Source organism: Nycticebus coucang, chromosome 1, assembly GCF_027406575.1.
Source record: "Nycticebus coucang isolate mNycCou1 chromosome 1, mNycCou1.pri, whole genome shotgun sequence".
NCBI classification, from domain to species: domain Eukaryota; kingdom Metazoa; phylum Chordata; class Mammalia; order Primates; family Lorisidae; genus Nycticebus; species Nycticebus coucang.
The window spans coordinates 168,258,640-168,271,653 of NC_069780.1; the positions used below are offsets into that span (position 1 = coordinate 168,258,640).

The window sequence follows — 13,014 nt, forward strand, 5'->3', positions numbered from 1 at the left end:
CCCTCTGGCAGATCTCCTATGTGGATCAGCCCTCCATCAACCCATGGCCCTCTGTTACATTTCATTTTGATTTGGCTTAAGATGATCTACAAACTGATGCTGGTCTCAATTTACTGCAGCATTCTGATGCAAATGTTACACATACTTTCTAGACTGTACTGGTTTTTGTCAGCCCATACTAAATCTCATTAGTCAGGGATCTATAGCCTTTTCAGCCCTGGTTTTCAAAAGGGCATTGCCGTGACACGGTTTCTTCAAGTGAATTGATTAATTATAGGGTTAGAAGAATGGTCCAACATGACCCCTACTTAAATGCAAAGCCAGATAACTTCACAAAATCCGCAGTGAATGGATTCTATGGTCCTCAAGCTGAGTAGGAAAGTAAACTTTCTGGGGATTCGGGATGTGCAGAGTGGGTAGTGCTGATTACTGATCTAGTCACACATTTAATACACTTTGATGGAAGAAAAAAAGTAAATCAACAATCCTGAGGGTTACGAACAGCTACCCTTATCTTTTTCCAAGAATTGCAAAAAGGTTTCAAAGAAAATAGTACATGTGACAACAATATTTAAATATATGACTTTTGAAGACAATCCTTTTTGACTTCCAAGCTGAGTTAAGATCTAACTAGTCTTGAAAACCTCAGAGGAAGACTTTTCTCCCCTCTATCCTCTGACCTGGCTTAAGAAAAGCAGCTAACAAACTATGAGGTGTGATACAGTGATTTTGGTTATGAGATGCTGGCTGTGGTGTTTGGCAGGTTTAACAGATGCGAAGTCTCTTCTTGCAGCATACTCATTTGTGATTCTTGGGACCAAGTCAGGGTTTTTTTTTGGGGGGGGGGGGTTGCTGTCAGTTTCTTTTGTCTTTTCAGTGTTAATAACAGCTCTGAAAGATACATTGAGCTAATTTTCCTTGAACTTCAGCCATCCCTGTGTTTCTGAGGGTTTTTTAGGAAAGCATGAACACTCTTTATGCCTTATTTCCTAAAGAGACAGAGAGAGCTCTTTGTGAAGCATCTTGGATCTTTTGTCACAATTTGTATTAATATTTTCACATGGAAAATTCTTTACCATAATGAACTAAACCACTATCCAAGGCACTTTGATGATTACTAGGTGCCTTAAGTAAGATGGATTTATATTTGAACCTGCTTGGTGGCTTTGCTAAGACCCTTAACTTCTCTGAACTTTACTGCTTCATCTGATTTTTCGTATCATAGTGATGTAATCCTAGGCAAGTTATTCAACCTTTCAATGACTGTCTCCCCAGCTACAAAATGGGGATACTATAGTACCTAACTAATAGGTTTTTTATGAGGATTAAATAAAGCAACACTGACATAGTGGTTATCATAGCACTATGTATATAGTCAGTGTGTAATAAATGCTTGCTTTCTTAGCTATCATTGAAGTCTGGGATTTTACATGGTTTTGTAGTTTTTGCTTAAGGGCAATATGTTTGCACAGCTCAGGGATAGTTTGGTGATCATTCAGTGATTCACAGTCCTGCTGTCTGTAGTGGACAAGAAGGGGAGTCGGCCTTTTTCATTGCTATCAACCTTGGGTACCAAGGGACTCTGTTACCTTTTCTCATTGAGACAAAAAGTTGAGGAGGATTTTGTCTTCTCTTTATGCTGAGAAAACTCAAAGCTTTGGAGGTATTTTGTAAATTCTGGAAAGAGTAGGATGTATTTTAACACATTCTTGGTGTTAGAATAGTAGCTGAATGAATATTTGTGCTGAACTAGGTTGAGAATTTGCTGAAGTTGGAGACATGAATTGACAGTTGCACCAATGATCGGGTGCAAATATGTGAGTTTCTTCAACGGCACTTGGAAACAAAGAACAGAGAAAATCAGCAGTGTGAGTAAAACAAAGTTAGATTTTGATGAGGAAGAATTGAGATGTTGAAGGCACTGATAAATCATAGGATATGCTGGGCAGAAAAGGAGGTGACCCTAGAGAGATGCTAATAGATTATTAGAAAGCCAAAGACAAAGAGAGCAAAGGGCTGGAAGTCCTTACAAGTATAAAGATTCGAAAAAGCTGACAGATACAAAGCTTTAGTGGCATTTTGTAATTTTAATATTTCAGTCCTGGGTGACATCTAGAAACTAGATAATTCCTGGTTATAGTCTGGAGAGGAGGTGAAGGAGAGATTAAAGGGAATGCGGTTAGAGTCGCAGGGATTAAATTTTGAAGCCAGGTGTTCAGTGGATGATCCCTAATCACTCCTGATAATGACAAAATTCAGCAGCTCTCCAGGGTTCTTTTGGTTCCTGCCTGAGAGGCAAATCTCTTCTCTACGGAATGGGAGCCAGGGGTGATCTTGCCCTTTGAATGAATCCTACTTGCTGTTAAAGGAGAAGAAGAAGAAAAAGAAGGAGGAAGAGGAGGAGGAGAAGAAAAAAGAAGGGGGAGGGGAAGAAAGATGGAGAAGAGGAAGAAGGTAGAAGAAAAGGAGTCCTTGCAGATGCATTTCTCTCAGGTCCTCAAGCCTGTCATATTTAAATCTCTCTCTACTCTGGTAGTGAGCTTCCTACTTATATAACAGGAAAAGCAGCTCATGATGGTAACGCCACATGTTCTGTTACATGGTGGGGGCTGGGTGGGTAGAGTTGCAGATGGAATTGAGGTTGCTAATCAGCTGAAAAGGAGATTGTCCTGGGTGGTGTCTGTGGCTCAAGGAGCAGGGCACTGGCCCCATATACCAGAGGTGGTGGGTTCAAACCTGGCTCTGGCCAAAAACTGCAACAACAACAAATAAATAAATAAATAAATAGAAAAAGAAAAGGAGATTGTCCTGGATGATTATAGTGGGCCTGAAGTAACCATAGGGTCCTTCTAAGTGGGGAAAAGGAAGAAGAGAATTCGAATGATGTGCTGTGGGAAAGCCTCAATTGGCCATTGCTGGCTTTGAAGATTAGAGAAGATGGTCATGCGCCAAGGAATTTGGGTAACTTCTGGAAAAGGCAAGAAAATAGATTCTCTCTTAGATCCTCCAGAAGGAAATGCAACTGTGCCAACTCCCTGATTTTATAGCAGTGAGACCCTTTTCAGATACATGATTTCCCAAACTGTAAGATAATAAATTTGAGTGGGGTTAAGCCACTGAGTACCCTGTAATTTGTAACAGCAACAACAGGAAACTCACACATACCCCCTGAAAAGTCTTGGTGTCTATGTATCCCAGTTGAAGACCTTCACGCTACTCATCCCAGGCCTGTGAGGACCCCCTTGCATTTGGGACTTGGCCGTCCTGTCCCGTGAAAGGTTGGGCTGAGTCGACATCCCAGACCTATAGGTGAGCACCTGTGTTTGGCTGGCAGCCAGGGAAATCTCCATATCAAGGCCAAATTTTTCCTGAATAAAGTAAGGAGGCTTGTTTCAGCCCAGAGGTGAAAAGTCTTGTCTAGATTAGCCCAGTGAATTCTCAGGATACCCAGCAAGCCCCCTGGTTTGTGGCATTTGCTCTCTGATGTACAAGCCTGAACCTCTCAGTGAGTTGATGTCCCCTCCGTGGGCAGCCTGTTCAAGTCAACTGGATAAATAGCTAACACCTTCCTGGGCCGGCTTGCTTCTTCCACTCTTCCTGGTTTCCTTCTGGTGAATGGAAGTGAACCAGGAAAGATGAGGTTATAAAAGCAGCAAAGCCCCGCAGAGAACTGCAGACTCAGAGGGGGGCCACAAAGCGTTTGTTCCAGTCTCCTCCTCCCACAGATGAAGGGACTTGTCCAGGGTCAAACTAGCACAATGGCTGGGACCACTTCCCTTGGTGGGACTTGATAGAGAAAAACTGCCTACTAGTTTTCAAATGGAAGTTTTAGCCTGCCCTAGGCGAGACTCCCAGAGCTGTGTGAGCGGGATTCTTGATGGATAGAGAAATGTCAGGGAAAGTTCAGGAACTTGGAGAAGAAGGCCCAGGACCGGGGGCGCTGAGCTCGGGAGGCTGGAGGGATCCATGCCCCCTCAGCCCTACCTCCACACTCATTGTACGGCGGGTGAGGGGCTGGCCTGGGGCCTCTGGCTCTCGGCCTCCCCGAGCCTCCCGGGGTGGCTGGGCCGGGTGTCCCCTATTTGGCCGCTCTGCTGGGCCGGGGCGGGGCGGCGGGCGTGGGGGTGGGAGTCCCGGGGGAAGACGCGGGCAGTGTGGACGGCGGAGGGGTGGGGACCCGGGTGGGCTGCGCCCTCGCGTCCTGCCCCAATCCCACCCGCTGAAAGCAGACACTGTCAGCTGAATCACTCCCCTTTCGGGAGGTGGGAGGGGGAAAAAGGTGTCTAGCTCCTTTCTGCTTAAAAAAGCAGAGGGAGATCACGCGCAGCTCTGCGGCCACTGCCTTCCCTTGCCTGACCATGTCCCCCCCACATCTCCCTGCTCGGCCACGGGCGAGGACTTGACTTCGGGAGCTGAGGGCTAGAACTTTTTGGACTTCTCTTCTCCACAGCAACTGAATCATGCCATGTGCCTGGAGGGGCTGGCTTGCAAACCTTTCCTTGGTGGCTCAGCTGCTTAACTTTGGGGCGCTTTGCCATGAGGGGCCACCCCAGCCGGACCTGCTGCGCTTCCCGGACCGGAGGCAAGGTTAGTGGGGTTTCTTTATCTGCTTTTGAAACCGCGGTAGTAAGACATGTGGAACTTTCTCTCCTTTCCCTTCCCCCACCGGCAGAAGGGCCCTCTGCAAAGCCCAGAGCCGTTTGGCTGAGTTGTAAGGCAATCTGGGCTGGGAGCTCAGGAGGCTTTCTCCGAATCCAGCGTGTAAGGTGGGGATTCCTCCCTTCTCACTGAAAGATGAGCACCTCTCTCTCTCCTACAGTATTGACACTGCAGTCTTTGAAAGACCCAAGAGGTAGCTGGTAAACTCTCTCTCTCTTTTGTCTCCTGTTTGAATTTTGCACTGTTTCAAGCTCCTATTTTTCAGACCCTGATCATGGAAAATTATTATTTTTTAGAAGTCCCAACTGGCTACTGGCAGTGTTTCTAGTTAGTTTTAAACTTTTGGTCAGGAAAGGGGAAATGTGATTCTGCTCCCCTGCTGAGCTGGCTTGGCTGTGTTTTGGTTTCCTGGAAAGATTCAGGGTTGTGTTTTTAAAATAACCGTCCTTTGGGGGGAAGTTTACCCCCCACCCAAGGGCTCACTTTTTCTGTCCTGCCTCATTGATCACAGCTGGTTGCTTCACTTTCTGAATTTAATGAAACTCATAATGTACAGAAAGCACTGGAGGACTTGTGGTGGACAGTTTGTTATGATGATGATGATGATTATTCTTTTAAGCCTAACACCCCGAGCAGAGTGACACAGTTTTCTTTGCTTTTTATTGGACTGGGAGAGGTCAGAGACACTTTCCTGTTGGGTGGGAGTGCTTCGTGTCTCTGGGGGAAACAGGCAAAGCACAGTAATGGCTCACACCACACTCCGTGTGTCAGTCTATGACCAGTGACAGCAGCCTTATGGGGTGCAGGTGCCACCCCGGTATTCAGATGAGGAAGCTGAAGCCTTGGGGAGTTTATGAGTCCAGCTAACGGTGGAGCAAGGTTTTAAGCTTAGGTAGTCAGACTCTTACAATCATGCAACATGCCCCATTGTGGGAATGAATAGGGATCACACACACACACACACACACACACACACACACACACACACACACACAACACTGAGTTAACCATTAAGTCTGTATTTGCTGACTGTGCATAAGTCTCAGAAAGTGTCCTCCATCCCTTTAATTCCCACCAAGGCCACTCAGGTGACAGACATCACCAGCTTGTCCTTGTTTAGGATTTCTGTGACAGGGTTTTCTGCCCATGTTGCAAAATTCAGACACAGCTGGAGAACTCCTCTGCCTGGCTTCAGGAGCTATCAGAAGCAAGTCCCTCCCTTTGCTTTACTTGGAAGCTGGAGCAGGCTAACACTGGGGTTAGATGTCCATCAGCCAGCACTCCCTTGTGTAAACGTTCCAGATACAATCTCCCACCCCCAAGTTTAAAATAGCAGCGCTTGTTGCTCTTTGAAAAACAGTCCCTTTGTGAAAAGTCTCTCTTCTGGGGCAGCACAAACAAAGCCTGCGAGCACTTCCCAGGGCATTTGGAGATGATTTGGGTCAAAGACACACATTCTCCTGGGTTGGTCTGCAGCTCTGCTTGCTCTTCATCGTTTTTGTAAGGCTGTTCAGCTTGGCGTGAAGCAGACACCACTGGGCTTTGCTTTTTCCTCTCTGGAAAGTGAGATACGGTTATTTTCCCTGGACACCTTTAAGGCTGTGTGCTGAGAGCATTCAATATTCTAAAATAGTTGTAAAATGCTCTAAGTTTATTTATGATGCACTTTTATTTAGGTTTAAAAATAATTCCAATTTTTAAAAAGCCTTTTTACTAATCATAATTAATTCACTAATGGACTTACATGTAATCCACATTTGATGCAAAGGAGAAATTTCTAAGCCAACTTCCATTTAGAACTGAAGGTGGCAGGGGAAGACAGGGAGGGTCCAGGAGGGTTTAGTAGTAGACAGTGACATTCACAGGAAGAGGATAGCCTGGGTTTTCCCTCCTGCCTGCAGCTTCACAATTAGCCAATCTCCTTAGACTTTCATTTCCTTTCAGACAATATTTTTGAATTGCACCCAAATTCTGAACATTTAAACTTGCAAATTACTTTAGTATCATCTCATCATCCATTTTATTTTTATGCATGAGGAACAGGAGGTCTAGGAGTCAGTTTGGTAGTTGACATATAAAATTTATTGAGTGTCTAATAAATGCTACTTCACAGGGTCCTTCAGTTGGAGACAGGTTTAGATTCTTTCTATCTTCTAGTTCTAGGGGTTGGGTGCAGCCAATTTCTCATCACCCAAAGGAGTACAGAGGTAAATCCAATTTCCTCCCGCTAGGCCTACATACAGGCAGATTTGACTAATTCTGCCCAGTGTTCTTTCCACATTGCTCAGTTGTGATGTAAGAATGTGTTATGATGGCCCACATCACAAAATCTCAAAACTGCATGTGGAGAGAAGGGAACACTTTTACACTGCTGGTGGGACTGCAAACTAGTACAACCTTTCTGGAAGGAAGTATGGAGAAACCTCAAAGCACTCAAGCTAGACCTCCCATTCGATCCTGCAATCCCATTACTGGGCATCTACCCAGAAGGAAAGAAATCCTTTTATCATAAGGACACTTGTACTAGACTGTTTATTGCAGCTCAATTTACAATCGCCAAAATGTGGAAACAGCCTAAATGCCCACCAACCCAGGAATGGATTAACAAGCTGTGGTATATGTATACCATGGAATACTATTCAGCCATTAAAAAAAATGGAGACTTTACATCCTTTGTATTAACCTGGATGGAAGTGAAAGCATTATTCTTAGTAAAGCATCACAAGAATGGAGAAGCATGAATCCTATGTACTCAATTTTGATATGAGGACAATTAATGACAATTATGGTTATGGGGGGGAAACAGAAAGAGGGAAGGAGGGAGGTGGGTGGGGCCTTGGTGTGTGTCACACTTTATGGGGGCAAGACATGATTGCAAGAGGGACTTTACCTAACAATTGCAATCAGTGTAACCTGGCTTATTGTACCCTCAATGAATCCCCAACGATAAAAAAAAAAAAAAAAGAAAATAGGTAATCCCAGCTAGGAGACCAAGTGAAAATAATTGTGAGTATAGTTCTTATCATGAAGTAGTTAGGATTGTGGCAGATCATAGATTCCTTCCAAGTGGCAAGAACTATCCAGAGGGGCTGATCCAGCAGCAGCATCTGTCCCACGGGGACACTATTTCAATCTTTCCTTTGCTGCCCAGCCCTGTCACATGGTGGCAGGAGGATTCTTAGCTGGGAAGACAAAAGCAAAGGCAAGGTTAGATTGTAGGTTTCGTTTTTCTTTTCTTTTTTCTTTCTTTTCTTCTCTCTTTCTTTCTTACTCGCTCCTTCCTTCCTTCTTTTCCTTCCCTCCTTCCTTTCCTTCCCCCTCTCTCTCTTTCTTTTCTTGACAGAGTCTCACTCTGTCGCCCAGGCCAACCAGCTCACAGCAACGTCAAACTCCTGGGCTCAAGCAATACTACTGCCTCAGCCTCTTGAGTAGCTGAGACTACAGGCACCTGTCAAAACACAGGGCTATTTTTAGAGATGGGGTCTCACTCTTGCTCAGGCTGGTCTTGGACTCCCGAGCTCAGGCAATCCACCTGCTGTGGCCTCCCACAATGGTAGGATGACAGAACACACAGCACAGCGGGCTATGAACCCAGGGCACAGGCTGCTCTACCAATTTCCAGCCCTGGGACCCAATCTCTCTTGTGCCTCAGTCTTCTGATAGATAGAACTGGGATAATTGTAATATTTACTTCACAAGCTTGTTGTGATGAATAGATGGGCAAATGCATGAGAACAGTGTTTGGCTCATAGGCAGTATTCAATAGATGTTAGCTGTTGTAATCTCACATCATCACAGAAGGCCAAGAAATTGTTTTCAGGTTGAGATGCTGCTTTTCTGGAGTTCTCAAAATTTTCTAGTAAATTTTAGCATTGAGTTCTTAATTTATACAGCCTCTGAATCCTGAAGTACACTCAAGTATTTTTGCCAAGATACACAACTTCAGATTCAAGAGCAGGAATTAAGAAGAAACTGCCAATGAAGTTCCCTGTTTAGACATTTAAACTGGAAAATTTGAAGATAAATTCTTGGATAAAAAGGATGGGCTGAAAAAAGCTGATTTGACACTAGGAACCAAGACTGCAAATCTTTTTCAACATCAGAGACAAAAGTAAATCAGAGGAGAGATTTAGCACTGCTTGCAACTTGGAAAATTCCCCCTCAGAACTTTAACTTCTGGCCTGTCAGGGCAAAGTGCAATAACACTGTTTCCTTTAAAAAAAAAAAAGAATGTGTTATGACTTCCATGAGATTTCTTGGTTCACGATCAAGTATCAGAACAACAGGAAATGCCAGTCTTGCACACAACTCTTGTATACTGCCTCCCTCTGCAGCCCTTTAGGTTTGTTTACCACTGTACTGTTTACAAGGCTTGGGGACTTCCATAATCTCTTTTGCTCTCAACAACTCCATGAAATCAATAGGGTAGGCACCTTATCCTATGTTAGAGATGTGCTCCTGGCTTGTGTAAGAGTAAGTATTGCAGTGTTTCAAGGCTGATTTTATACTTCCTTATGCTGTTTGTAGAATAATTCTGCAGGGAGGAATTGATTTCAGGTACTTTCTGAATGTAAGAAGACACTTCACAAATTCCATAGTTTGTGTTAATTATAATAAGCTATATGGTCAGCAGGTTAGTTATCAAAAGGTTGGTGAATAAACCCAACCTTCTGTGGCATATTTTACAACTCCGACGGGCCCAATATAATTCTTCACAAATTTTCAATGTGTGTAAATTTCTATAATAAAAATACAGTTGTCAAAAAAAAAATACAGTTGTTCACAGAGATCTTACATGGAAGATAATTATGAAAACAACTCCTCTATTATAGGGATTTCATGACCTTATTTTATTTATTTGTTTATTTATTGAGACAGGGTCTTACTTTGTCACCCTCTGTAGAGTGTTATGGCATCATAGATCACAGCAACCTCAAACTCTTGGGTTCAAACAATTCCCTTGCCTCAGCCTCCCGAGTAGCAAGGACTACAGGTGCTCACCACAATGCCCAGCTATTTTTAGGAGATGGAGTCTTGCTGTTGCTCGGGCTGCCCTTGAACTCCTGAGCTCAAGCAATCCACCTCCCCTGTTTCCCCGAAAATAAGACATCCTCCGAAAATAAGACCTACTTACAGGAAAGATAAGACGTCCCCTGAAAATAAGACCTAGCACATCTTTGGGAGCACATCTTAAAATAAGACACTGTCTTATTTTCGGGGAAACAGGGTATTTCAGCCTCACAGAGTGCTAGGATCACAGGCGCGAGCCACTGCACCCCGCCCTTATTACCTTTTTTAGTAAGAAGTCTTAGAACTTCAATTGCTTTCTAAGATAGGAATAAATATAAAGATAAGTATAGATTATGTTCACTTTGGCAGCATACACGCTAACACTGGAGGGGTACAGAGAAGACTAGCTTGGCTCCTGCTCAAGGGGGACATGAAAATTTATGCAGAGTTCCATAAAGAAAAAGAATAGCTTTAACCTAAACTTTATAAAAACTGATAGGTAAATGTTCTCTTACTTCTCTCTTTCTAAGCAGAGGGTAAAAGATACCCGGTGTTTTGTGTTTTCAAAAGCATATGTGCCAACAGGCTCCCCTCAGAGTTTCTTGAAGTATCATTGAAACTTGTCACCTAAGGTTTCAAGTCCAATTTTAAACAGAGCTGTTAATTCATTTCTACAAACCCGAGTGGAGGTTGTGATGTAATTTCCATGTGTCTCAGCCGTGCCCCAGCCACATTGACAACCCACCTTGACCTCTGCTGCTTGCTCAGTAGACCCAGGAAAGGCAGTGAGGGCAGAGCTTAGGAGTGTGGTTTCTGGGGTTAGAATGCCCAGTCACAGATCCTCACCATTAATTAATTGTCACTTTATGGAGATGGGAGTGGATACTAAGCCTTGGGACATGGTTCATAACACCTCACCAGAGAAAAGTGGGGATCAGACCAGACCAAGTTGGTATACTCCTAATATGACACTTGACCACAGAAAGGGTGAAAATTAGGAGCTACTGCCAATTCTTGACACTTGTTTCTCATCCCTGTCATATCCCCTTTGAGTTTTTGCTTTCCATTGGTCAAGGTGGAAGCTAACTAATCGGCCAAACCAAGTATTGAGAGGAAGCCAAAGTGAGTGTGGGCTGACTGCTCTTGGAGGCTACATGTTTATGTCCACAGTGATCCCATGTCGCCTGGTTTCTCTCTATGATGCCAATAGTACTAGTGTTTAGCTAATGAATGTTGTTTGTTAAACAGTATTTGAAATCTATTAAATATGTTAATACTTTAGAGCCTCGCGAGCATCCCAGGAGGTGAATATTATTATTATTATGTCCATTGTCTAGAAGAGGTGGCTGCAGTTGGGCTGCCCACATATCCCCCTCTCTGTAAGTGACCTCCCGTTTCCATCCACACCTGTGGGCTGCCTTGGCTTGGCTTCCTCTTTTGCAATCCAATCAGGGAAGCTGATCTTGTCCCCTTTACTTTGACCTATATAGAGGCAAGTATTAACTCTATTTATTGCTGAGCAAATTGAGGCATGAAGAAGTCCAGCAGCTCTTTTCTAGTTACATTCATCCCTAAGGACAATGTTATAATTCCTCTAACTCTCTTATCCTCTCTGCCAAGGGCAGTCCCTCTTCCTTACATACATGAAGTGCTACCATGGCTGAGAACATGATTTTGAAATAGGAAGTCCAGGGTTTTAATCCAAGCATAAGGTTGCATAGTGACTTCTTAAACTTGGTTTCCTTTTCTATAAAATGGGGATAACTTATGGTACCTGGCTCAGAGCAAGACCTGCCTAAATGGTTACTGTGATTATTGTCATTAAATTATTATCCAGCCAACTTAGCTTGGCTTTCTTAAAAATCCCTTAGATCAAAAGCAACTGGGTCAAACTGTGTTCGATTTGTTTGTTCCTTTATTCTTTTGCCAGTAGGTGCTAGGGCTTAAGCAAGATTTAGTCTTTCATTTTATACTTTCAAAAATCATGTTTAAATCTTTGAGCTGTATTTTCAGAGGCAGCCCTTATAAGGAGTATTTTAAGCTCATAAATGTATGGGAAAAGATGCATTGTCCTCTGAATAAATTGAAATAACTTCTTTTTTTTTTATTTTTTTTATTTTTGGCCGGGGCTGGGCTTGAACCCGCCACCTCCGGCATATGGGACCGGCGCCCTACCCGTTGAGCCACAGGCACCGCCCGAAATAACTTCTTGACCAAGTTCACCTCTTATGCACTGTTTCCATTGCAGTTCTAACTCAGATCTGAGGTTATTGTTCCTCTTTACTGGGCAGCCTGGGTGGCTGCATGCTGCAAAAGGAATACCTCGCTCGCCATTTAGGGCCACTTCTCCCCACTGGCCTGCCTTTTCTTACCTCCTGCTAATACTCCCTTTGGTCTGTTACTCCAGACTCATCTTGCTATTGCTTGAGAGGACACAAGTTTGACTGTCCTCTTGGGTCAGTCATGGAGGGCCCTCTTCAAGGTTAAGTCTTCCTCAGGGATGCAGCCAGCTCTGATGGGCACAGTCATCAGGGTGTAGGGATCAGAGCTGACAGTATCAGAAAGCACCCCATTAAGTTGTGGGACACCCACATCTCTTGCTTATCTTCTCTACTGGGTATTCTGTACAGACCTCTCAGAAGACAGGACAGACCCTCTTGCATCCAATCCTTTTTACCTACTTATCGTTTTCAAATACTTTTTCATCTATTTATTAAATTGACACATAATAATTGTACATATTTATGGGGTACATAGTGATGTGTTAATATCTATAATGCGTAATGATCAGATCACTGTAATTAGCATGTTGTCATCTCTTATCATTTGTGTTGGGAACATTCAATACTTGTTTATCTTTAATTGGGAAAAAACAGCATAGGAAATATAAATTTCAAAAGAAAAAACCATACTCCAACTCTTACCATTGTAACAATTTTCACTTTTACTCAGTATATCAAAAGCGGTGTTTGTATGCGTATATACTTATATCTCAATGTTGCAACTGCAATGGAGCCATTAGTATACATTTATCACCCCTTCACTATTAGATCCTATTTTTCCACATTTCTGCACAAGTGCTATGATTATTAAGTGTACTAATATGTGATGTTGATGTATCACTTTGGATAAATTGTCTATTTAGAGAAAAAATTTTTAAATGTAAGATAGATTTTAAAACTGCACTTACTAATCTCCATTTCATAATAATCTGAATTTTGCCAGTTGTATCATGGGTATAACAAAGAAGACATTTTTAGCATCTCAGTCTTATTTGCTAGGTTGTGGATCAGTAAACCCAGAAGAGTAGAACATTTTATTCAGAATTCAGGGTTTTAAAAAGTG

General features: G+C 43.2%; 1 protein-coding gene and 1 non-coding gene across 3 annotated transcripts in view; both read left to right on the plus strand.

Moving 5' to 3' along the window:
• The first annotated feature begins 4,112 nt into the window (after positions 1-4,112).
• Positions 4,113-13,014, plus strand: part of ADAMTS12 (ADAM metallopeptidase with thrombospondin type 1 motif 12) — a 321,601-nt gene continuing 312,699 nt past the window's right edge. The window contains exon 1 of one of the 2 annotated variants that reach the window (XM_053592503.1): positions 4,113-4,587. In XM_053592503.1, coding sequence (XP_053448478.1) covers positions 4,461-4,587 — 127 coding nt within the window. In that variant the 5' untranslated portion in view covers positions 4,113-4,460. The remainder of the gene's footprint in view (positions 4,588-13,014) is intronic. The other variant, XR_008380258.1, reaches the window with a different exon arrangement.
• Positions 10,023-10,129, plus strand: LOC128592787 (U6 spliceosomal RNA). The gene has a single exon (XR_008382011.1). It is a non-coding gene; the product is annotated as a U6 spliceosomal RNA (small nuclear RNA).